Source organism: Hyla sarda, chromosome 1 (assembly GCF_029499605.1).
Source record: "Hyla sarda isolate aHylSar1 chromosome 1, aHylSar1.hap1, whole genome shotgun sequence".
Lineage (NCBI taxonomy): Eukaryota > Metazoa > Chordata > Amphibia > Anura > Hylidae > Hyla > Hyla sarda.
In genome coordinates, this window is record NC_079189.1 from 59,636,910 (window position 1) to 59,663,296 (window position 26,387).

The 26,387-nt window shown below is 42.2% G+C and overlaps 1 protein-coding gene and 1 long non-coding RNA gene across 2 annotated transcripts in view; one reads left to right on the forward strand and one right to left on the reverse strand.

Annotated features, from left to right (window-relative positions):
- LOC130354412 (uncharacterized) overlaps window positions 1-26,177 on the reverse strand; it is a 97,010-nt gene extending 70,833 nt beyond the window's left edge. Inside the window, exon 1 of the long non-coding RNA XR_008888444.1 lies at window positions 26,083-26,177. This is a non-coding gene — a long non-coding RNA (uncharacterized LOC130354412). The remainder of the gene's footprint in view (window positions 1-26,082) is intronic.
- The window catches only part of STX18 (syntaxin 18), a 211,789-nt gene that overhangs the window by 167,623 nt on the left and 17,779 nt on the right, over window positions 1-26,387 (forward strand). The window contains exon 9 of the mRNA XM_056555133.1: window positions 25,735-25,804. Within this exon, the coding sequence (XP_056411108.1) occupies window positions 25,735-25,804 (70 nt within the window). The remainder of the gene's footprint in view (window positions 1-25,734; window positions 25,805-26,387) is intronic.

Sequence of the window (26,387 nt, forward strand, 5' to 3'; positions counted from 1 at the left end):
CCCTGCACATGCCTAAAGAGGTCTGCCCTTGAAACATTATGCACTCTTAGGATTAAAAACTTTATATATGTTGTACATATTGGCGCAAAACATTACCCTTTTTTAATATACATCATAAAAAATATCATCTTTTTATAGAAGTCATGCCTTATAAAAGTAAAAAATAAAAACACTAGGGGTCCCCATACCATCCAGAACATAATCCTTATCCCAGCTGAAGCACAGTCCAAACAAACTAGTTCACTGGCACTGCTGAAACTGCACTGTAGCCACGCTCTGTGATGTGTGAGGGATACCGCGCTGATAGCGCAACTGTCCTGCAAGGGTTGGTGCTCAGTCCCAGAAAATGAAGGGCAGACAGATATTCATACAAGACAGAAGACGGCACTCACCATGTAGCAGGAATTCTTTAATCTTTAGTTGCAATGCATAACACACTTGTCAGAGAGTGACACAGACAGCGGGGAGCGTACGGAACGACAGTTTCTGTAGCTAACACTCCAGAGCATTGACTAGAGGAAGTGCATCATCACGCACGAAACGGTTGTTCCGTACGCTCCCCGCTGTCAGTGTCACTCTGTGACCTGTGTTTTAGGCATCGCAACTGAAGATTAAAGAATTCCTGCTACATGGCGAGTGCTGTCTTTTGTCTTGTATCAATTTCTGAAACACAGCAAGTAAGGATGGGAGTAGCTCTCCTCTGTGCTCACTCCTGTCCTATTGGACTCCTGTTTGAAAACAGAGAGGAGAGGGGTTACAGTTCAGCCTGCAGTAATTGGATGAAGAGACACAGCACAGCAGACTCAGGGAGGAAGTGAATGCATGGTGAGTGAGGACGGACTCGGTGCTTGCCTCGGACACGCCCCTTCCTGAGCAGCGGATGTCAGAAACAATGAGCAGCAGAACAGAGGGATTTGTGGGCCAATTGCAAAAGCTAGACACATTAAAAAAAACATGTAAAGCGTTTACTGTACATGACCTAGTCAGTAATATATAGAAGCATTATGTTTTTTCTTTGATATGACAGGCTCACTTTAAGGATATATGCTTTAAAAGATGCTGGAAGAAAATCTATTAAACTCTTATAAACAGTCGCAAATGATATATGGCCTGCAATACAAATGTATTGTTTGTGCTAGCTTTGGCTGTCAATTTTCTTAAAGGGATACTCCACCCCTAGACATCTTAAGATGTCTGATCGCAGCACTCCGCTGCGGCACCCCGCTGTCATCACTGCACAAAGCAAACACGCTCTGTGCGTAATGACGGGTGATACAGGGGCCGGAGCATCGTGACAGCACGGCTCTGCCCCCTCAATACAAGTCTATGGGAGGGGGTGTGGCGACCATAGACTTGTATTGAGGGGGCATTGTTGTATCGCCCGTCATTACGTAGTTTGCTCTGTGCAGTGATGACAGCGGGGTGCTGCAGCCGAGATCACGGGGGTCCCCAGCGGTGGATAAGGGATAAGATGTCTAGGGGCAGAGTACCCCTTTAAGTGCCCAATAGGTGTATTACTATATGCACTGTAGAATCTTTGTCATCGATTTCAGCCTATGCATTTCAAAGGGTAAAATCTGTACAAGGAAATGACCTAAAATGAGATTTGTTAATTGAGCAAATGCTTTACATGCAGAAGCATTTATTTAATTTTTTTGTAAACCTGACGTCTTTCCCCTTTTAAGGGTAAACACGCGGTAAGTACACTGGATGTAACCAGCATTGATAAAAATATCTCTTAAGTGCAGGTATTTTTAAACGCAGCTTATCACCATGGAGAATGCACAATGATGGCTGAGTTTTCCCCTTGGCTGTCCTATTGATGAAACAGTCAGGCTGTGTTAGTCAGGCCTTCTTAGCTTAGTTGTCTGTTACCGCTTGAAATTCAGGTCTACCAATATTCCTGCAAAAACATGTTGCGTTCCCATAAAAACATCACTTTGGTTGAAGTGTATGCACCCATAATAACTTGCCAACTGTGTAATGAAGTGCACTGAAATACTGCACACTGTGATATAGTGCAGCGTTTCCCAACCAGCGTGCCTCCAGCTGTTAAAACTACAATGGTTTTACAACAGCTGGGGGCACTTTGGTTGGGGAACACGGATAGAGAAGTACAAGACTTGTGTGTCTAGGCCAGTGTTTCCCAACCAGGGTGCCTCCAGCTGTTGCAAACTACAACTTCCAGCATGCCCGGACAGCCAAAGGCTGTCCGGGCATGCTGGGAGTTGTAGTTTTGCAACAGCTGGTTGAGAATCACTGGCTTAGTGTTTATAGTGGAAATATATTTTAGTAGACAAGGCATCTCCTTAACCCATAAAGCCAATGCTCCTCAAACATCTGCGTTTTAGTGAGTACTTATTCCACCCAAAATAACCATTCTAGAACAGCTTCTAGACATTGTGCTGCTCCTCTGTTATTCCACCTGGAAATATATGAATACATTGACAACTGGTTGCTTACATTGCTCTAGTCCATTGGATGTGTCCCTATATAGTCTATCTAAGTTGCCCCCGTCTTTGTTGGGACAGACCCCATCACGAAGAGTAATGGTAATGCCTACTTTTCAATTTCTTCATGCATTTCCAGGCAGAATAACAGAGTAACAGCACAAAGTTATATGAAAAGTTTTTTTTTAATGTAAATAGGGTTATACTAGACTTCCACCCCAACTAAAAGGGGATAACACTATAATACAGCTCAGTCTCACCCTCACCTCTAACCTAGCCTAGGAATTAAAGGGAACCTGTCACCAGTTTAAACCCTACCTAACCAACGGCGACATATTATCAATGTGAAGATTACATTTTTATACTACGTCTGGACGTCGTCCTGCCCATCCGTGAAAGTGGAGAAAACAACCTTTGAAAATCTACCGAGCCTTATGTAATGGATGCTCATCTAGTCATTTGGGGGGAGGGGGGACGCAGCTTCCTGAAGTAGTCACTGTGCCTGCCTTTGATCATGCCTATTGAGTCTGTTGTCATTTAGAGTGATTGACAGCGCAGGCACGGTCGGACATCACTGCTCTGCTCCTTCTCTTCTTTTAAAGGGGTATTACAGGATTTATTTTTATGTGACTAAGTTCCAGGGGCTGTAAAGTTAGTGTAGTTCATAATATAGTGTCTGTACCTGTGTTTCATGATGGTCTTGCAATTCTTATGTGATTTTTGCCCCTACATTTATTTTTAACAGCACACACAATTATTGTGATCTCGGATTTTCCCAGGTTGCAATTCGGCCGAGACATTACATCATTAGCCAGGTGTTCAGAGGGAGCCTGTCCTGCTTCAGTGGATGGAGCGACTGCTGGGTGGGAGATGTATGGGAGAAACAATAATGACCTCACACAAACAAGGAACTATGGGATTTGTAGTTTGAGAGAACAAACTCCAACAGGAAATAGCCAGTTCACAAAAAGATAGGGACAACATTATGGTACCGTATATACTCGAGTATAAGCCGACCCGAGTATAAGCCGAGACCCCTAATTTCAACCCAAAATCCCAGGAAGTTATTGACTCGAGTATAAGCCTAGGGTGGGAAATACATCATCCCCCCCCCTGTCATCATCCAGACCCGTCATTAACATCCTCATCATCATCACCGCCTGTTATCATCCAGACCCTCATCATCATCACCTGTCATCATCCCCTTGTCATCATCCCCACCCCCCTTCATCATCCCCTTGTAATCATCCCACACACCCCCCTTCATCATCCCCTTGTCATCATCCCCACCCCCCCCCCCCTTCATCATCCTCTTCTCATCACCCGCCCTCAGTGGTCTTCAACCTGCGGACCTCCAGAGGTTTCAAAACTACAACTCCCAGCAAGCCCGGGCAGCCATCGGCTGTCCGGGCTTGCTGGGAGTTGTAGTTTTGAAACCTCCGGAGGTCCGCAGGTTGAAGACCACTGCGGCCTTCAACATCATCCAGCCCCCTCTCACCCCCCTTTAGTTCTGTACAGTACTCGCCTCCGCTCGGCGCTGGTCCGGTCCTGCAGGACTGTCCGGTGAGGAGGTGGTCCGGTGGGATAGTGGTTCCGGGCTGCTATCTTCACCGGGGGCGCCTCTTCTCCGCGCTTCCGGCCCGGAATAGAGGCGTTGCCTTGACAATGACGCAGAAGTACGTTGGCAATGAACGTACCTCTGCGTCGTTGTCAAGGCAACGTGACTATTCTGGGGCCGGGCCCAAAGCGCTTAGAAGAGGCCTCCCCGGTGAAGATAGCAGCCCGGAACCACTATCCCACCCGACCACCTCCTCTCCGGACAGTCCTCCAGCGCCGAGCGGAGGTGAGTACTGTACAGAACTAAAGGGGGTGAGAGGGGGCTGGATGATGTCGAAGGCCGCAGTGGTCTTCAACCTGCGGACCTCCGGAGGTTTCAAAACTACAACTCCCAGCAAGCCCGGACAGCCGATGGCTGCCCGGGCTTGCTGGGAGTTGTAGTTTTGAAACCTCTGGAGGTCCGCAGGTTGAAGACCACTGCGGGTGGGGGAGTTCACTCGAGTATAAGCCGAGGGGGGTGTTTTCAGCACGAAAAATCGTGCTGAAAAACTCGGCTTATACTCGAGTATATACGGTAATCCTACAACATAGCCATTTAACCCCAAGACAAGCACGGATCCTTCCTAAGCATGTCCATTACTGTCTGGCAGGTACATGCTAAAATCACTTTAAGGACAGCTGAAGAACATCCAGACAGAGTAGGAAGTCAATCGTTACATCTATAAAAGTGTTGCAATTGGTTATATACTGTCATGGCTGTAATTGTTGGCACCCCTGAAATTTTTCTAGAAAATGAAGTATTTCTCACAGAAAAGGATTGCAGTAACACATGTTTTGCTATACACATGTTTATTCCCTTTGTGTGTATTGGAACTAAACCAAAAAAGGGAGGAAAAAGAAAATTGGACATAATGTCACACCAAACTCCAAAAATGGGCTGGACAAAATTATTGGCACCCTTTCAATATTGTAGAAAAATAAAAGCATGTGATGCTCCTTTAAACTCACGTGGGGCAAGTAACAGGTGTGTGCAATATAAAACTCACCGAAAAGCAGATAAAAAGGAGAGAAGTTCACTTAGTCTTTGCATTGTGTGTCTGTGTGTGCCACACTAATGATTGGCACCCTTAACTTAATATTTGGTTGCACACCCTTTCGAAAAAATTACTGAATTCAGTGGCTTCCTATAGCCATCAATAAGCTTCTTACACCTCTCAGACGGAATGTTGGACCACTCTTCCTTTGTAAACTACTCAAGATCTCTCTTATTGGAAGGGCGCCTTTTCCCAACAGCAATTTTAAGATCTCTCCACAGGTGTTCAATGGGATTTAGATTTGGACTCATTGCTGGCCACTTCAGAACTCTCCAGCGCTTTGTTGCCATCCATTTCTGGGTGCTTTTTGACGTATGTTTGCGGTCATTGTCCTGCTGGAAGACCCAAGATCTCGGATGCAAACCCAGCTTTCTGACACTGGGCTGTACAGTGCAACCCAAAATCCATTGGTAATCCTCAGATTTCATGATGCCTTGTACACATTCAAGGCACCCAGTGCCAGAGGCAGCAAAACAACCCCAAAACATCATTGAACCTCCACCATATTTCACTGTAGGGACTGTGATCTTTGTATTTGTAGGCCTCATTCCTTTTTCGGAAACAAGCTCTATCTTGGTCTCATCTGTCTACAAGACATTTTCCTAGAAGGATTTTGGATTACTCAAGTTCATTTTGGCAAAATGTAGTCTTGCTTTTTTATGTCTCTGTGTCAGCAGTGGGGTCCTCCTGGGTCTACTGCCATAGCGTTTTTTTTTTTTTTTTCATTTAAATGTCTACGGATAGTTCACCCTGACACTGATGTTTCCTGAGCCTGCAGGACAGCTTGAATATCTTTGGAACTTGTTTGGGACTGCTTATCCACCATCCAGACTATCCTGCCTTGACACATTTTATAATTTTTTATCTTCCATCCATGCCCAGGGAGATTAGCTACAGTGCCATGGCTTGCAAACTTCTTGATAATGTTGCGCACTGTGGACAAAGACAAATCTAGATCTCTGAAGATGGACTTGTAACCTTGAGATTGTTTTTATTTTTCAACAATTTGGTTCTCACGTCCTCAGACAGTTCTCTTCTCCTCTTTCTGTTGTCCATGCTTAATGTGGCACACACAGACACACAATGCAAAGACTAAGTGAACTTCTCTCCTTTTTATCTGCTTTTCGGTGTGAGTTTTATATTGCCCACACCTATTACTTGCCCCTGTTGAGTTTAAAGGAGCATTACATGCTTTTATTTTTCTACAATATTGAAAGGGTGCCAATAATTTTGTCCAGCCCATTTTTGGAGTTTGGTGTGATATTATGTCCAATTTGCTTTTTTTCCTTCCTTTTTTGGTTTAGTTCCAATACACTCAAAGGGAATAAACATGTGTATAGCAAAACATGTGTTACTGCAATCCTTTTCTGTGAGAAATACAGAATTTTCTTGAAAAATTTCAGGGGTGCCAACATTTACGGCCATGACTGTACGTGAAAATATAATGAAAACTGCTCAGTGTTTGTACTTGACAGAAAGCTCGAGACATATAAAGGTTCAGGTAATTACACAAAGATAAAGCCCCCAAGAGGACCCCTTAAAAACACATTAACTGCAGTATACGGAGGTTTGGAGGGGTCAGATGTTAATAGTTTTACAAAGGAGAGATCTAGGTAAGTGTGTGTGAGGGGGTTTACATTCAGTTGAGGCAATAGGTGTTTGAGAACAAGATAACCCATTTATCACCTTGTCTCCTGTGATATTACATCCAGTAAAATTACATCTCAGATGTCTAGTTTTAATACATGGCGAATTTTACTAAAACCTAGTGTCAGCAGAGCTGACAGATCACTTTAACATGTATATCTGTCTACATCACCTATTTTGACTACTTTTTCAGCTTATTTGTATCCTGTTCAGGGAAAAAAACAAATCTAAGACCAGAAATTGCCAAAGCAAGCTAGCAGCTCCTGATAGATATTCTGGAATTCGTTTTGTTCTAATTATAGCTTTTCTACCTAGAACACCCTGCAGCTCCGCTCCCTAACATCAAATAATCGAATTAACATATGAATGCCTAATACCTGCATAGAATATTCTGCATACATTATTAAGCTTCAGCTCTTAAAGGGATCGGACAGTTTCTTTTAAAAAGGCTGCTCATTTCCTTTAAAGGGGTACTCCGGTGGAAATTTAATTTTTTTAAATGAACTGGTGCCAGAAAGTTAAACAGATTTGTAAATTACTTCTATTAAAAAATCTTAATCCTTTTAGTACTTTTTAGCAGCTGTATGCTACAGAGGAAATTCTTTACTTTTTGAATTTCTTTTTTGTCTTGTCCACAGTGCTCTCTGCTGACACCTCTGTCCGTGTCAGGAACTGTCCAGAGTAGCACAGGTTTGCAATGGGGATTTTCTCCTCCTCTAGACAGTTCCTGATACGGGCATCAGGTGTCAGCAGAGAGCACTGTGGACAACACAAAAAAAGAAATTAAAAAAATAAAGATGTTCCTCTATAGCAAACAGCTGCTAAAAAGTACTGAAAGGATTAAGAATTTTTAATAGAAGTAATTTACAAATCTGTTTAACTTTCTGGCAGCCGTTCATTAAAAAAAAAAAGTTTTCCACCGGAGTACCCCTTTAAGCCATTGTACACTTCTATGTAAAATGTGTAGTGTGATTTATGAAGTAGTCTTTTGAGAACATCAAGTGATGGTGTGCAATGTTTTCATGCGCCCCCTTTATGCAGAGACAAAAGGATGAAAAGAAAAAGGACCCGCTTTATCAGGCGCTGCCGGTTTCCAAAGAAGTAGTAGATACGAACCAGAAGAGTTTTATTTTTATTTTTTAAAATAAGACTTTCACATGAATTAAAAAAAATAAATCAGATCAGAGGAAGGTACATTGGCCCTGAAACATGTCATCTCATGTTTTTTTGTGGGATGTAGCGTTTTTGGGATCAATCTCCCCCTTCCTCAGATCAGAGGAAGGGAGAGATTGGACCTGAAACACATCATCCCATGTTTGTTGTTTTATTTATGGGATAATAAAATCATGTCTATATGTAATTTAAAAAAAAATCAGTTGTTTCCCAAGTGGATAGGGGGGGATAGACTCCAGGTGAGCAGCCAATCTGTAAGACCCTAGCTCTAAAGACTCGATCCTATACAGGGATCACAGGTTTAATGGGTAATACACGAGGCAGCATCTTTTGGTCTTTTATTTATTTATTTATATTTATCTTTTCTTTTATAGACCTTATAAAAGTGTTTTATTTTTTATTTTTTTTATTTTTTTTTAATGCTGCCCAATGTAAAGAAACACTGTGGAGCCTAGGTGGTAGTGCATGATAAACAAGAAGAAATAAAGAAATTCCAACTCACCACATATGTCTTGTTGAGTGGGATAAGCCTCATTGCAGGGAGCATGGGAGGAAACGCTGAGCCATATTCTATTATCGAAATAAGCTATCCCCCTAGTGACTTCCAGAAAGAATGCAAAATCAAAACAGGATGACCGTAAATTCAGGAGTTAGTCCGGCGTAGAGAGGAACCATCAGGGAGCCAGATAAAATCAATGGATTTATTAGATGCAGCGCGTTTCGCTGCGCATGCGCAGCTTCATTGATGCCTGATGAAGCTGCGCATGCGCAGCGAAACGCGTTGCATCTAATAAATCCATAGATTTTATCTGGCTCCCTGATGGTTCCTCCCTGCGCCGGACTAACTCCTGAATTTACGGTCATCCTGTTTTGATTCTACTTCTACCCAGGAGGGCTGCAGTGGACCTATACATACATTCATTCTACACTTTACCTTGTTGTGTGTGGGCGCACAACCAACTCTGGTAAGCGGCTTGGGAATTACCGTCCCCTTCCCCCACTAACAAGACCTGCTGATCCCGCACATGAGGCGCCTTCCTCCCTCTCTCTAGAAAGAATGCATGAAAGACATGTGGCTACGAGCTATAGGATGATACATGTGCTCGGGATCGAGGTGCTACGTATGTACGATGATGGTAAAAACTAACACATTCAAATCTTCTGTTAACCATAAAAGGTTTTTCATTAAATCTTTTATTAACTTTGATACTACTCATGTAAAATATGTTGCAACCTGCAAAACAGGTGATATCCAATACATCGGGTGTACTACCCGTAAGTTGAAAAGACGGATCTACGAGCACTTGCATTATTCAGACGTTTGTGTCTTCTCGCTCTGTTTCCGGCTTGACAAGACACATTAAGGAGGTGCACAATAGTGATACCTCTAACATTGAAGTAGTTGGGATTGAACATGTCCATCCCCCACGAAGAGGAGGGGATTGGTCTCTTGCCCTCTCTTTTTGAGAGATGCATTTTGTATTTTGTCTCAACACCCGCTATAAGGCAGGCATGAATTATGGAAGCGACCTATCATTTATTTGAGTGAATATTGTATATTTGCAGTCGTCCCTCAAGTTACAATATTTATCGGTTCCAGGACGACCATTGTATGTTGAAACCATTGTATGTTGAGACCGGAACTCTATGGAAACCTGGTAATTGGTTCTAAAGCTCCAAAATGTCATCCAAAAATAGGGAAAAAAGTGAGGATTAACAAAAAAAAAGTAGATAACTAATATAGATAAAGCAAATCCTTACATATAAAAGAAAGAAAGAGCTACTGGAAGCTTTAAATCACTGTGTATGTCAGTGCTTCCCATCCAGGGTGCCTCCAGCTGTTGCAAAACTACAATTCCCAGCATGCCTGGACAGCCAAAGGCTGTCCAGGCATGCTGGGAGTTGTAGTTTTGCAACAGCTGGAGGCACCCTGGTTGGGAAAGACTGGTCTATATAGAGGACAGGAGCTTCTTCAGGGTTCTGTACAGTACACGCAAAATGTAGCCGCCCTTTCCTTGTTTTCCAAAGGAGCAACTAACCCTGGTACAGGTAAAGAGTGCAGAACTTGTAATACCTCTCTGTACTGTAGGGGGCGCTAACAGACACCAGTCAGTGCATACACTTCAGTAGTACAGGTGTAAATGTCTATTCTGATTGGTCGGTTCTTCCGGCCAGTCACACGTTTCACAGATCTGGACTGTCTGTACATTGTATGTTGAGTCTGGTTTCAAGTTACAATGGTCCAGAAAAGACCATTGTATGTTGAAACTATTGTACGTTGAGGCCATTGTAAGTTGAGGGATCACTGTATACCTTATATATATTAATATAGATCGCTCCCCAACAGATGTTATTTTGTGTATACATCATTGTTTCACCATAGGAGTGTGTTCAGATTACTTTTTTTGATATTTCCAGGCTTTCAGCCAACACCCATTGGTAGTTCATTTCCCCTCCTCCATGGTTGATTTTGTTTCCGGTGTGAGGGGTTGGCGTTAGGTTTTTTACTGCACTTGTCACCATTTTTGTTTTCCTTGTTTAGATTTTAAGATGAAACCTAAATAAAAATAATATCCAGTACATTTTTGTGGAGAGTACCCTGCATCGTTACCTGCTGGTAGCGCATGATACTTGCAGATAACAAGAAAACCAAAAAACAAATGTTACATGGCGAGCTTTCAACTTTGGTTTCTTTATCTGGAGGCAGCTGCTCGAAACGTCATCGGTGTCCATCACTGTTATGGTAGGTAAGAGTAGGTTCTGGTTCCCCAGTTGCTCAGGGGTGTTCCCCCACTTTGGACAACTCCTACTTGTAAGAAGGGTCCTGTGACAATAAGCTGTGAGAGAATGTGCCAGTAACTTATCTGTGTCCCTGCAGCTCCTCCGCAGGGGAAATGAAGCATTACACAGTGCCCATTCAGACCAATGAGTTGTTGGGTAATACGGGAAAGGGACATATCCTCCACAGTAAGATACATTTTGTAACTTGTCTCCTCTCCAGCCAAGAGATTAGGATCCTGAACAAAGGCCCCCTCTATTAATTTAGAATACACTAATAGTATAAATGGAAATGTGTTTATTTTTTTTTCTTTAATTGAAGGACCCCTTAAAATGACTTGACTGCTATACAGTGATCCCTCAACTTACAATGGCCTCAACATACAATAGTTTCAACATACAATGGTCTTTTCTGGACCATTGTAACTTGAAACCAGACTCAACATACAATGCTAAGTCCAGATCTGTGAAACGTGTCACAACTAGAGGAACTGACCAATCAGAATGGGCATTTTACTGGTAAATTACCTCTATCACTGAAGTACAAGCACTGACTGGCTGTCTGGTAGCGCCCCCTACAGTACAGGGAGGAACTATAAGTTCTGCACTACTCCTTACCTGTGCCAGGGTTACCTGCTCCTTTGGACACCAAGTAAGGGCGGCTCCATTTGGGACACTGTGTGTACTGTATAGGACCCTGAAGAAGCTCCTGTCCTCTACATAAACCATTGTTTCCCAACCAGGGTGCATCCAGCTGTTGCAAAACTACAACTCCCAGCATGCCCGGACAGCCAACGGCTGTCCGGGCATGATGGGAGTTGTAGTTTTGCAACAGCTGGAGGCACCCTGGTTGGGAAACACTGACATTTACAGCTTCCAGGAGCTCTTTCTTACTTTTATATGTAAGGACTTACTTTATCTGTAGTATCTACTTATTTTTCTTTAATTCTCACTTTTTCCTATTTTTGGATGACATTTTGGTGGCTTGAGAACCAATTACCAGGTTTCCAGGTTTTTCCCGTATGGAACCGTATACATGTGCGTTTCCCATTGACGTCCATGTTAAAAAAAAAAAAAACGTATGCGGTTGCAGTATGGTTTTTAAACCGGAGTCAAAACCGTGGTTGACCACAATTTTGTCTCCGGTTTAAAAACCATACTGCAACCGCATACGTTTTTTTTTTTTAACGTGGACGTCAATGGGAAATGCTCATGTATACGGTTCCATACGGGAAAAACGTATACGTTTTTACTTTGCACATGCGCATTTGAATCCTAAAGTCCCCACCCAAGACCCCTCCCATTAAAAATGGACATTTTCAAAAACGTATGGGTTTTTTTTCTATAAAAACTGACGGAACTGTACGCACTTTTAAAAACAGTATACTGTTTAAAAACGCATACGGTTTACTTTTTCCCATACTGTTCCATACATTTTTTTGCCATACGGTTTTCTTTAGAAAAACGGATTGAAAACAGTATGGCAAAAAATGTAGTGTGAACCCAGCCTTACGCAATCCTAGACTCGCATGGGACTTTTAGTTTTACATATAATATATGTATCAATCTTAATGGAAATATCTCCAGCTGTTAAGTGTTGCTGGAACATACATATACACACACATACATTCAATTATTCCTAGGTTTATGGTTTTCCATTAATTAGTTAATAGAAGAGGCTCCATACTAGCGGCATGTGTGTATATACATATATATATATATATATATATATATATATATATATATATATGACAGATAATATATATATATATATGACAGACCTCCAGCGTCGAGGCTGCTGTTCAGTGAGGCTTTGATCAGACTTGTTTGTGCTCAGGACCCAGTTTAAAATTCATTTCACAGTGACTTTGCTGCGAGCAACTTACATAGTCACAGTATGAGGCTGAACTGAAATATTAGGTGAAATATTAGAAGATAAAGGTGCACTGCAGAGATGACTGCACGGTCTACCTCTCTAATGATATGGATGTGTGATGCCTGGCGCCTTTTGTTGGTTTGTCTTAATAACTAAAAATTCAGATTGACAAGCTCCATTGTTTCTCACATTAATATACAATAATAATACAAATTTCATTTATAGAACACACTATTTTTTAAAATATTTCCCTCGACGTAAACGCTTTTACCTTCCTGCATCTGGTCTATATGTGGAGTACATTGACACTCGTTCAAGCTAAAATTTTGTGCATCAATTAAAAGGAATAAGTCATCAGAAAATAAACTATTGTTTAAATCAGGTTTTTGTGTTACACCTATTTTTTAAGATTTTTTTTTTTATATTTTAAAATGTTTTAATCTATATTTTACTATAATCATAATACTATAATACTAATCATGTAATCTTGCCTTTTCCATTGTGACCACTAGTCGTAAAACTAGGAACATAGAATGTGTCGGCAGATAAGAATCATTCGGCCAATTTAGTCTGCCCAATATTCTGAATACTATGAATAGTCCATGTCCCTATCTTATATGGAGGATAGCCTTATCCCTATCCCATTCATGCTTAAACTCCTTCACTCTGATTGCAGCGACCACTTCTGCAGGAAGGCTATTCCACGTATCCACTACACTCTCGGTGATGTAATACTTCCTCATATTACTTTGACATATCCCCTCTGTTTTTTTTTTTTCTTCCAAGCTATACATCTTAAAGGGGTACTCCGGCGCTAAGACATCTTATCCCCTATCCAATGGATAGGGGATAAGATGCCTGATCGCAGGGGTCATGCCGCTGGGGACCCCCGTGGTCTTCCATGCCGCACCCCGTTAGAATCAGTCCCTGGAGCGTGTTTGCTCCGGGTCTGATTACTGGCGATCACGGGGACTGAGCATAGTGACGTCACGGCTCCGCCCCCATGTGCCATCACGCTCTGCCCCCTCAATGCAAGCCGTGACACTCCCCTCCAATAGACTTGCATTGAGGGGGCGGAGCGTGACATCACACGGGGGCGGAGCCGTGACATCACTATGCTCCGTCCTCGTGGTCGAGATGGACTCAGCCTGAGGACCTCCAGCGGTTCCGGCAGCCGCTAAAGGTGGGTGCTGCATGGTAGATCCTTTGGATAGGGAATAAGATGTCTAGGGGCGGAGTACCCCTTTAAGGTCATAATAGTCACAGATAATAGGAACAGCCATAAAATATATGTGAATAAATGTGCACTTACACTAAAATAGAACACAAAAAAAATTAATTTAACAAAAGTGCACAAGGAAAAGTCGACATAAAGAAAAATATACCTTTTATTAAACATCATAAATAAAATCACAACATAAAAGAAGCACCAGAACACATACTGAAAAGTAGGTGTGGGGAAGGGACACCTGAATACAGACAAGCAAGGTATAAATGGTAAGCAAGAGTTAAAGGGGTACTCCGCTGCTCAGCATTTATAAAATAACTGTTCCGAACACTGGAGCCGGCGCCCGAAGCTTGTGATGCCATAGCCCCGCCCCTTCATGACATCACATCTCGCCCCTTCAATGCAAGTCTATGGGAGGGGGCGTGACAGCCATCTCGCCCCCTCCCATAGACTTGCATTGAGGGGGTGGGTTGTGACGTCATGAGGGTGGGGCTATGACGTCATCAGCTCCCGGCGCTGACTCCAGTGTTCGGAACAGTTTGTTACAAACGGAGTACCCCTTTAATAAAAGCGCAATAGGACCCAAAATATTGAGTAAAGTGCATATACATGCTAGCTAGCAATACATTCAGGGTAACAATCCATAAAGGATTTTTTGTTCTGACCATTCCTCTAGTTTAACCAAATCATTTTCCATTTGGCGGATCCCTCCAGGAATATCAACCCTGTGACAAACCTTTGTCATCGCAAAAAGACCAATATCTTACCATCGAGACCTTCTGCAAAATCACTAATAAAAGTATTATACAAAATGGGTCCCAGTACAGATCCCTGAGGTATCCCACTGGTAACAAGACCTTTCTCTGAAAATTCTCCATTAAAGGAGTATTCCGGTAAGGAGAACCTCCACAGGATATGGGATATGTAGCTGATGACCTGGGACAGGACCCCCGCTCTCTCACTGAGGAGCTTGTGTCATCAACCAGTAGAAAGAGAACACTAGATTCACCACCATTCACAGCAGATATCTGCAGATTCACCATCATTCACAGCAGATATCTGCAGATTCACCACCATTCACAGCAGATATCTGCAGATTCACCACCATTCACAGCAGATATCTGCAGATTCACCACCATTCACAGCAGATATCTGCAGATTCACCACCATTCACAGCAGATATTTGCAGATTCACCACCATTCACAGCAGATATCTGCAGATTCACCACCATTCACAGCAGATATCTGCAGATTCACCACCATTCACAGCAGATATCTGCAGATTCACCACCATTCACAGCAGATATCTGCAGATTCACCACCATTCACAGCAGATATCTGCATCACCCCTCCCTGTAGAATGACCTCCAGTAGCATTTCCAATTGCCCCCATAATAATGCACTAAAATGTAATTAAATAAATTGCAATCAGAAAATAAAAACTGATTAGAAAAAAATATGTTTCAGGTACAGTCACTGCACATAATTCAGACAAACACAGCCCATTATGAAAATAAAGTCTGCCCATGTGACAGATTCATTGAATCAGTCAGAGGGCACTACAAAGCCCTATAACTCAGCAACAGAGGGGCCAATAATCATGATGTGAACAGATATGTGATCAGCCCCCCCAAAGGTATCTACTGGTTACTGCAACTCCTTCTTTTCCGACCTCAGCTCCTCTTTTAAAGGTTTTTTTGTTGTTAAGAAAACCTATAATTAAATACGGGGTAATTTAAAGCAATAGAGAAGCAATAGTGCACTGATCTGAAGAAGGGGGCGCTGTCCCCCGAAACGTGTTATCCTGTCTGTATCCCTGCTTGCTATGATTCTGTACCAATAAAGAAGCTATACCTTGCAAAATATTTCTGCCTTGGGCTTCTTATCTTCACCTCACCAGGACAACAGCAGCGCCCTTTGAAAGGGTTTTTTTCTTCCTCTCCACTACATATAAAGGAAGGGAGACATACAGTGGGGGGAAATCAGGGCGACAAAGCTCCGTTTCGTACAGGGATTGTACTTCCTCCGGCCAATGGCCGGAGGAAGTACAATCCCTGTACGAAACGGAGCTTTGTCGCCCTGATTTTCCCCCACTGTATGTCTCCCTTCCTTTATATGTGAGTATGCTATTTATACAATAAAGCATGAAGAACTGAAGCCCTGGTGAGTGCCGATTGTTTTCTACATCATCTTCCATCTGTTGTTACATATGATACTGCTGTATTCTGATGGCATTCTGCGCTGGGTTCTTCTACTTGTTTCTGGATCCCTGGTAACAATTGAGCTACGATTTGTTGATGGAAAAATCCCTTGTTCATCATGACTTAACATAGACTAGTGACTGGAGCAGACCTGAGTGCTCAGCCTTCCGTCCAGAACAGTTTCTGCTCATTTCCTATCATTAGATGATTCCTGGCTTCCGAAGCCGATGTACAGACAGGTTAATGTGACCAGCGGACTGCCCTGCACTTATTATTATGGTGCTTCCAATACGCCGCTCATTCATGAGAACAAATCTTCTATTTCATGTACAGAACCCAAACTCCTTCACTCTCTAACGGATTGAATTTATATTGTCTGCTGAACGGAGGATAATTTATGGCTCCCATTAATGAAAACACAGCTGAACATGAACATTAGCTTCATATGACTGAAGGACTATTAATAGGGATGGTGTGGGCGGTGTTTCTTAGTTGCCGGGTGCATGGAGTGCAGAACATTGAATATCTTGACTCATAGAACATTCTGTTGCCAATATTGATTGTTCTTCCAGCCTTTCTCCAGGACGGCAGGCCCCAGTGTATTTAAGAAATGAGACAGGATGACCTTTTATTCATTACCACTACAAGCGTCCGATCACATATGTATCATTGGCTATAGTCAGAAGCGAAATGGGCCTAATATGTACAAACACAACCTCTTTAGTGGATCTTCAGTTGAACAGACCATAAAGCAGCTATGGGGCCCACGTTGAGAGGAGTGCCAGCACTGATCTCCTTAAAATGCTAATTTTTACTAACTAATAGTCTTAGCATTTTCTTGCAGTCACTATTAAAAGGGTACTCCGGTGGCAATTTATTTTATTTTTTTAAATCAACGTGCCAGAAAGTTAAACAGATTTGTAAATTACTTCTATTAAAACATCCTAATCCTTCCAGTACTTATAAGCTGCTGAATACTACAGAGGAAATTCTTTTCTTTTTGTAACACAGAGCTCTCTGCTGACCTCACGGGCACAGTGCTCTCTGCTGACATCTCTGTCCATTTTAAGAACTGTACAGAGTAAAAGGAAATCCCCATAGCAAACTGCTGCTCTGGACAGTTCCTAAAATGGACAGAGATGTCAGCAGAGAGCACTGTGTTTCAAAAAGAAAAGAATTTCCTCTGTAGTATTCAGCAGCTAATAAGTACTGGAAAGATTAAGATTTTTTTAGTAGAAGTAATTTACAAATCTGTTTAACTTCCTGGCACCAGTTGATTTAAAAAAAAAAAAAAAAAAAAAAAAAGTTTTCCACCGGAGTACCTTCATATTGCAGTAGACAGGTCCCTCTAGTAGGTTGGTAGTTTTCCCCATTGGGTACATAGTTTCCCTCATTACATACTTACATAGTTAGTATGGTCGAAAAAAGACATACGTCCATCAAGATAGGTATGTTACCATGGTAGGTGTCCTCTGCCCTAAGTAGCTCATTAAAGGGGTAGTCCAGTGATGAAAAACGTATCCTTTATCTTAAGGATAGGGGATAAGTTTCAGATTGCAGGGGGTTCGACCGCTGGGGCCCCCCGGGATTTCCTGTAGGGGGGCCCCGGCTCGCTGGCCAGAGCGCATGTTGACGACCGCACAAAGCGGCAGCTGACACGACCTCTCAATACATCGCTATGGCAGAGCCGGAGATTGCCGAAGGCAGCGCTCCGGCTCTGCCATAGAGTCGTATTGAGGGGGCGTGTCAGCCGCCGCTTAGTGCGGTGGTCAACACACCCCCTTCCCGCGGCTGTCGGGGCCCCATACAGGAGATCGCAGGGGGGCCCCAGCGGTCGTCCCCCCTGTGACCTGAAACTTATCGCCTATCCTTAGGATAGGCGATAAGTTTTTTACCACTGGATATCTCCTTTTAAAGGGGTACTTCACTGGCCAGCGTTTTGAAGTAAATGTTCCGAATGCTGTTTTTCGTGATGCGGGGCTCGGCCACGCCCCTTGTGATGGCATAGCCACTCCCCCTCAATGCACATCTATGGGAGGGGACGTGATGGATGTCACGCCCCCTCCCATAGACTTGCATTAAGGGGGAGTTGCCGTGATGTCACAAGAGGCGTGGCCGGCCCCCACAGCATGAAAACAGCTTTTGGAACATTTACTTCCAAACACTGGCCAGTGAAGTACCCCTTTAAGTAGGCTGGTCTCTCCTTGCAAACGTGAGAAAAAAACACACAGTAAACCATAGAGTGGCGGGACAAGGCTCTTTACTCAAAGCTTGTCGATGCTTTCAACTGAATCTGTGTTCCAAGGACACACTTACAAGTGGCGATTACTAGCCAAACTGTCCAGAGCAATTGCCCTCATTCTACAATTTTAGCAACTGCCAGCAGGTGCATCCCCTCAGGCTGGGTAGGTGATAGTGCCTTAGGTAGGTGCGTACCCAGCATATGGCCACCCATGATAACTAATTCGGCATAAGGGTGGGTTCACACCACGTTTTTGCAATACAGTTTTTTATCAGATTTTTTTATTTAAAAAAAAAACGGATTCCTCAAAACCTGACTAAACTGTATCAAAACGCGTGTACAAAGTTTTATCTGTATACGGTTTTAAAAATGATGTCCAGTTGCATCCTTTTTTTAAGAAAAAAAAAACGTATACATTTTGAACTTTTCACTCCATTATGAATAAAGTTTCACTTGTTTGATTGAAATTCCAAGAAAAAAGACTGTGCAAAGTCAAAAACCGTATGGTGAAAACTGGATGCAACCGTACGCACATACAGGTCTGTGTGATTCCCATTGACTCCCATGTTAAAAAAAAAACTTATACGGTTTAATACAGTTTTTCACCCGGATCAAAAACCGTGGTAGGCCACGGTTTAAAAAAGAAAAAAACCGTGTGGTTTGAAAAAACGGAGACAACCGTATGCCATATAGTGCATACGGTTTTGAATGGAAAGTCTATGGCCACGGTTTGCTGTACGGTTGCATATGTTTTTTTGTTAAATAAACGTATCCAAAAACTGTATATAATAATCATGGTGTGAACCCACCCTAAGGGAGGGGTAACTTTTGAGCAGCTTTAGAAGGTTACTGTTTGAAATGAATCACTTTATTACATACTGTAGACTCTTGGTTGGTTTGTGGTGTAGAACCGTGAAGACTCATACTGTAGGTTTGCATGTGTCCTGCATACACCAAACATCAAGACTATTTGCAAAGATGCCCTTTTTTTTTTTTCTCCCCAATTCCTTGGAGATAGAAATTGTTGCAAAGATGAGCATTGCTATTAAAGGGGTACTCCGGTGAAAACCTTTTTTCTTTTAAATCAACTGGTGGCAGAAAGTTAAACATATTTGTAAATTATGGAAAAGAGGGATGTATATATAATATATATACAAAAAAACAGTCCTCAGGAGCACCAAGGGTGTAGAATTAAAGGATAAGAAAAGGAAAAGAGAAGTTTAGGATCCAGTAAAAGTATATTTATTATAATATATGTAATAAAATATATGGATGACCGATCACCTTTCAGGGCCCTTGCAAAGGCGAAAGGTATATAATAGTACAAATGATATTAGGTAAAATAAATAAATAAATACCAAATTCTGTTGGTATAAATATATAGTTCACAGTTCGTCACAACCAATAATATTGCAGAAGATAGTGTTCCAAAGGTAACCAAATGGTCAGTAATAATAGATTCCAGTGGTGCTGAATGGATCACATTAAAATCTCCAGTAACACTGAGTAAATCACATAAATCGTGCCGCTTGTGACTGTGTTGCGACCCTGGTTAACCACAGCGCAGTTGTATCAGTAAATCCAGTAATAAAACTTGTAACTTTGTTGCGGTTTCGTAATAGTTATAATACAACTGTATCAGCGGTGTTTGTAGAAGCGATGTTTATAAGGGAACGGTGCACTAGAACGGTCACTCACCCTCCTCGGCAGATCTCGGATGCAGACTTGGTACGGCAGTATCTTAGGGTACCGATGTCTGTCTGTACTTGTGGTGCCTTGCTGAGGTACAACCTGGGTGAGTGGCTCTCCGGTGGGCTCAGACGTTCCTGAATTGGCACAGAATGGTGTCCGGCCTCGTGGGGTGATGTCTGGGAGCTCCGCCCCCCGGGGCTGTGAAGAGGATTGCAGGAAGCAGGTGCGGATCTGAATAGAGCGCTAGCAGTTCGCGCGTCACAGTGGTCCCAGTAATAGGGGCATCCAGCAGTTGCAAATCAGGAATAGTGGATATAGTCTATTTTTAAGTGATATACACTTAATAAACTAGTGCTTAATAACGGGTCAGACGTCTTTCAAGGCCGCAGGCCTTTTCTTCAGTGACCAGAAAAGGCCCGCGGCCTTGAAACGCGTCTGACCCGTTATTAAGCACTAGTTTATTAAGTGTATATCACTTAAAAATAGGCTATATCCACTATTCCTGATTTGCAACTGCTGGATGCCCCTATTACTGGGACCACTGTGACGCGCGAACTGCTAGCGCTCCATTCAGATTCGCACCTGCTTCCTGCAATCCTCTTCACAGCCCCGGGGGGCGGAGCTCCCGGACATCACCCCACGAGGCCGGACACCATTCCGTGCCAATCCGGGAACCTCTGAGCCCACCGGAGAGCCACTCACCCAGGTTGTACCTCAGCAAGGCACCACAAGTACAGACAGACATCGGTACCCTAAGATACTGCCGTACCAAGTCTGCATCCGAGATCTGCCGAGGAGGGTGAGTGACCGTTCTAGTGCACCGTTCCCTTATAAACATCGCTTCTACAAACACCGCTGATACAGTTGTATTATAACTATTCCGAAACCGCAACAAAGTTACAAGTTTTATTACTGGATTTACTGACACAACTGCGCTGTGGTTAACCAGGGTCGCAACACAGTCACAAGCGGCACGATTTATGTGATTTACTCAGTGTTACTGGAGATTTTAATGTGATCCATTCAGCACCACTGGAATCTATTATTACTGACAATTTGGTTACCTTTGGAACACTATCTTCTGCAATATTATTGGTTGTGACGAACTGTGAACTATATATTTATACCAACAGAATAAGACTCTCACAATTTATTATAGTGGATATTTATTATCTTTATTTGATCAGTGCTACATTTATTTATTTATTTTACCTAATATCATTTGTACTATTATATACCTTTCGCCTTTGCAAGGGCCCTGAAAGGTGATCGGTCATCCATATATTTTATTACATATATTATAATAAATATACTTTTACTGGATCCTAAACTTCTCTTTTCCTTTTCTTATCCTTTAATTCTACACCCTTAGTGCTCTTGAGGACTGTTTTTTTGTATATATATTATATATACATCCCTCTTTTCCATATATTTCTTAGGCCTATTGGGTGAAGGCATCACCTTTGACCTCGAGCACCCCCCTCTTCTTCCCCATATCCTAAGTGAGCTACACATTTTTTGATACATTTTACCCTCTAAATTTGTAAATTACTTCTATTAAAAAATCTTAATCCTTCCAGTACTTATTAGCTGCTGAATGCTACAGAGGAAATTCCTTTCTTTTTGGAACACTGATGACATCACGAGCACAGTGCTCTCTGCTGACATCTCTGTCCATTTTAGCAACCATGCATAGCAGATGTATGCTAAGGGCAGCATGGTGGCTCAGTGGTTAGCACTGCTGCCTTGCAGTGCTGGGGACTTGGGATCAAATCCCACTAAGGACAACAATAAATAAAGTGTTATTGTTATTATTCTAATAACGTCAGCAGAGAGAACTGTGCTCGTGATGTCATCACAGAGCATTCTAAAAAGAAAAGAATTTCCTCTGTAGTATTCAGCAGCTAATAAGTACAGGAGGGATTAAGATTTTTTTAATAGAAGTAATTTACAAATATGTTTAACTTTCTGCCACCAGTTGATTTAAAATAAGGTTTTCACCGGAGTACCCCTTTAAAGGTGATCTGTTAACTTTCACTGAGATGTGTATTTCAATACACATAAAAAAAATGCATTAAAAGGTCCATATAAATAGCATTTTAGTGAAGACTTATTTTGTTTGCCCTGCATTTGCATTTATAGAAGTGGATCAGATGCCAGCACAGATGTAGCCTCCAGATACAGCTTTATCCTGTGCACAACACAACAGACCGACATCATATGCATGGGGTACCGTAACAGGCAGCACTGCCGGATGACCGAAAATAAGTGGCTGAAAACAACTCTACCACCCTTGGCACAATATATGGATAACAACTTGCTCCTTGTCTATTAAAAAGTAGAAATAAGCAGAGTTCTGTCTGTTGCAAAACTACAACTCCCAGCATGGCCAGACAGCCTTCGGCTGTCTGGGCATGCTGGGAGTTGTATTTTTACAACAGCTGGAAGCACGCTGGTTAGGAAACACTATGATAGAGACAACACCCTCCTGCTGTTAGAGTTTAACAGTAGGAGGCCTCCCATGGGACGTTTAACATTCTTTTGCTCTCTAAAAAGATACGCATCCATCAGAGGAGTCTGGTAGCAGCTCACTCCCCCTCACCCTATTCACACTCGACTGATCTGAGCATGCATGTGTATGTAGGATCGGGAGAGAGAGCGGTCACATCTGGCTCACAGCCATCAGATGTTTGTGAGAACACCTACATCCTATTCTGTTTTGTAGTAGTAGTAGTAAAGGCAAGAACAGGGAAACCCGTCGAGAAGACCACACCCCCTTACCCAGACCAGATTTCTTGTAAGCAGTTTTCGGTTTTGCATGTATTATGCTTACTGTCAATCTTCTTTGACAAGACTACCCACCAAGACTTTTTCTTTTTGTACAATTTTAAGTGCTGGTCTCACTGTAGAAGAAAATCTTCAAGATCACTAATTTTATTGATACAGATTTTTTATTTTATAGTATTGATAATAATCATAATAATAATAATTAGTAGTAATAATTATTATTGTATTATTTATTGTTAATAATAAATATAATTATAATAATATTTGCTGTTAGGCAAGATACTTAATAGTTCCTCAGATGATGAGGACTCCAGAAAAGTCTTATCCCTTTTTTGCCAAGCCGGGAAGAAGCTAAAAATACATTTGTAATTGTTGATGGATTTATTAGCATATTGGATTTACTTGTTCTCCAGTTTTACAGCTTTGTTTTTTTTTTTTTTTTTTTTACTAAAATTGGCAGTAAATGAATGCAAAATATGCTCATTATCACCATATGTTGCAATAATTCCACATAGAAATCTTCAGGCCTACCCTGCATGCACGGAAGGCTTCTGAAATCATTCTACTTCTCTCGTACACTTCAGACCTGCAGAGAAATAGCTGATTCATAGCACTCACTGTCCTAGCAGAGCTTACAATCTTATAGTCTTATTGGTGCCGTGTCTGTGAGATGGTGCGGCCCAGGGTCCAATTGGGCGGAATTAGGGCTGCTCTGCCAGTGGGTCGTTCCCCCTGTAGGCACTGGTGTTGCGGTGGTGGTGGTCACTGCTCAGTGCATCACCATTTTATGCTAGGGATGTTAGGCACCCGCTACTTACAGCTGGCTGTGACGTGGCTAGTGGGTTTGCACTTCACGATCATCAAGTACATTAACAGCCACTAATAAACTGTTAGTTTAAAGGGGTATTCCAGGATTTATTTTTATCTGGCTATGCTACAGGGGCTGTAAAGTTAGTGTAGTTCATAATATAGTGTCTGTACCTGTGTGTGACGGTTTTCTCAAAATTCTTATGTGATTTTCACCCCAATATTTATTTTTAGCAGCATACAGAATGACTGTTGTCTCAGATTTTTCCCAGGTTGCAATGCGACCGAGACCTGACATCACTAGTCAGCTGATGACAGGGAGCCTGTCTGCTTCAATGGGTGGAGGGATCGCTTGGTGGGAGAGAGATCAATCTGCAACTAATGCAACAGCTGTAGGCACCCTGATTGAAAACCACAGGTCTTTTGAATGGCTGCAGCTCATTTATGTTTCAATGGGTGGGGTTGCTGAGGTGTGGGAGGGAGGAAAATGGAATTATGGGATTTGTAGGCAAAAAAGAAAACTCAAACAGGAAATACCAGTTCACAAAAAGCTTGCCACAGTATTATGGTAATCTCACGACATAACCATTTAGCCCCAAGACAAGCGCAGATCCTTCCTAAGTATGTCCATTACTGTCTGCCAGGTACGTACTAAAATCACCTTATGGTGGATAACCCCTTTAATAAATTTTTCTGAGAAGTCTAGGACTGTGCAAGTTGTAGATGTGCGACCATGTCTGTTTTTTTTTCTCTTTGAATTCACAATCTTATTGTCTTACTGTATAAATACATAATGGGAAAGGACAAATAAGATGTTTTGGATTTTGGGGGGCTCCTTTTAAATAGGCACTGTCATTTGAACAAACTATGCATGGATCAATAGTACAAGAAAATATAAGAAACTTTGTAATCCACGGTATTAGACAGAAATGCTTTTTTTTTTTTTTTTTTTTTCCTTCAAACCCCTTCCCTCTCCCTACCACCATCTGCTGGCCAAAAAATTGACTCAGCTTTGTACTGTGTCTGCAAGATAAGCAATGCAAGTCTATTGACAGGGGGAGGAGTGAGCTCTGCCCATCAGCTCTGGGAGAACTGCAGATTATACATGAAGCCTGCAGAGCAGAAATCTGCTAAAAAATGCCATATACATATGACCAGAAAATAGTGCTGCTTTTCATACATACGCACACAGGGCAGCTTATCCTGAAAAGTCATCTGAAACAGGTATGCTCTTGAGGGATATTTGCATCCTGTTACATTATGGCATAAAGATAGGGTATGACCTAATGTTAGGACTGTGAACAGCAGCTCTTCAGGTCATATCGGTGTTTCCCAACCAGGGTGACTCCAGCTGTTGCAAAACTACAACTCCCAGCATGCCTGGAAAGCCTTTCGCTGTCTGGGCATGCTGGTAGTTTAGTTTCGCAACAGCTGGAGGCACAGTGATTATGAAACACTGGATCATATGCTGAATTGCAGCACAGTTGCATTCATGTGAATGGGGCCGTATTGCAGTTCTCTTCACAGCAGTTGTTTAGGAAAATCCTTTAAGCAGGCTGCATTGCGTAAAGGGGATCTCTGGGTATCGACTGGTTACAGAAAGTCATACAGATTTATAAATTGCTTCTATTTAAATATCTTAATCCTTCCTGTACTTATCAGCTGCTGTATTCTTCAGAGGAAGTTGTGTAGTCTAACCACAGTCTCTCTGCTGACACCTCTGTCCATGTCAGGAACTATCCAGAGCAGGAGAAAATCCCCATAGCAAACCCCTCCTGCTCTGGACAATTTCTGACACAAACAGAGGTGGCAGCAGAGAGCACTGTGGTTAGACTGAAAATCATGGTTAGCCGCGAGTCAAAAATCAGATGGAGGCGTCAAATGACCTGAACGTAATGACTAGCTGACTACGATCTGGTCCGTGCGGCTCATAGGAGAAAGTAGCATCCGTGCACAGATACAACTGCAGCCAATTTGCGCTTCAAAAATCATCTTTCTGCCACTCAGTCGTAAATCGCAATGTGAACGCAGCTGTAGATTTGACCTTTTTTTTATCCTTATGAAGTTTTATATCAATAACTGTTTAGACATAATACTTTTTATATCGAGAGAGATGTACTCTGACATTTTGTTTATTTGGCTTGAGTTCCTCTTTTATTATACTCAAGAAGCCTTATATTTTGTTGTTGTTTTGTTTTACAGGCAAATAGAAGGAAAGGTGGTTGAAATATCCAGACTTCAAGAAATATTCACTGAGAGGGTGCTTCAGCAGGTAAAATAAGAAGTGAACTGCATCTAGTCAAGGAAAACACTTGTCAAGCTAGAGCAGTGTTTCACAACCAGGGTGCCTTCAGCCGCTGCAAAACTACAACTCCCAGCATAGTCGCTTTCTATAACCATCAATAAGCTTCATACACCTCTCAGCCGGAATGTTGGACCACTCTTCCTTTGCAAACTGCTCCAGGTCTCTCTTATTGGAAGGCGCCTTTTCCCAACAGCAATTTACAGAGTAAAGACAACTAGAATAAATAAATGATGACAATAACTTACCAGATGTAATTCACCACACAGCTAATGATAAACATCATTATAACTGCAACCACCATCACAAAGTCCATCTCTAGCTCAGTCAGCACCATCTTCACTCCTCTGTCTATAACCCTCAAAGGACTCAGCCAGCCGGTCAGCCTGTAGATACCCTAGGTCAGTACTGTGACATCATCATGATGATGTCGCGACCATAGTGTTCAGAATAAACATATGGAAGAAAAATGTCTGCAGCAATGTGAAATACCAGTGCATATATAAAAAATAGATTTCTTATTTTACCCAAAGTGGTTAAATTCTGAACAAAG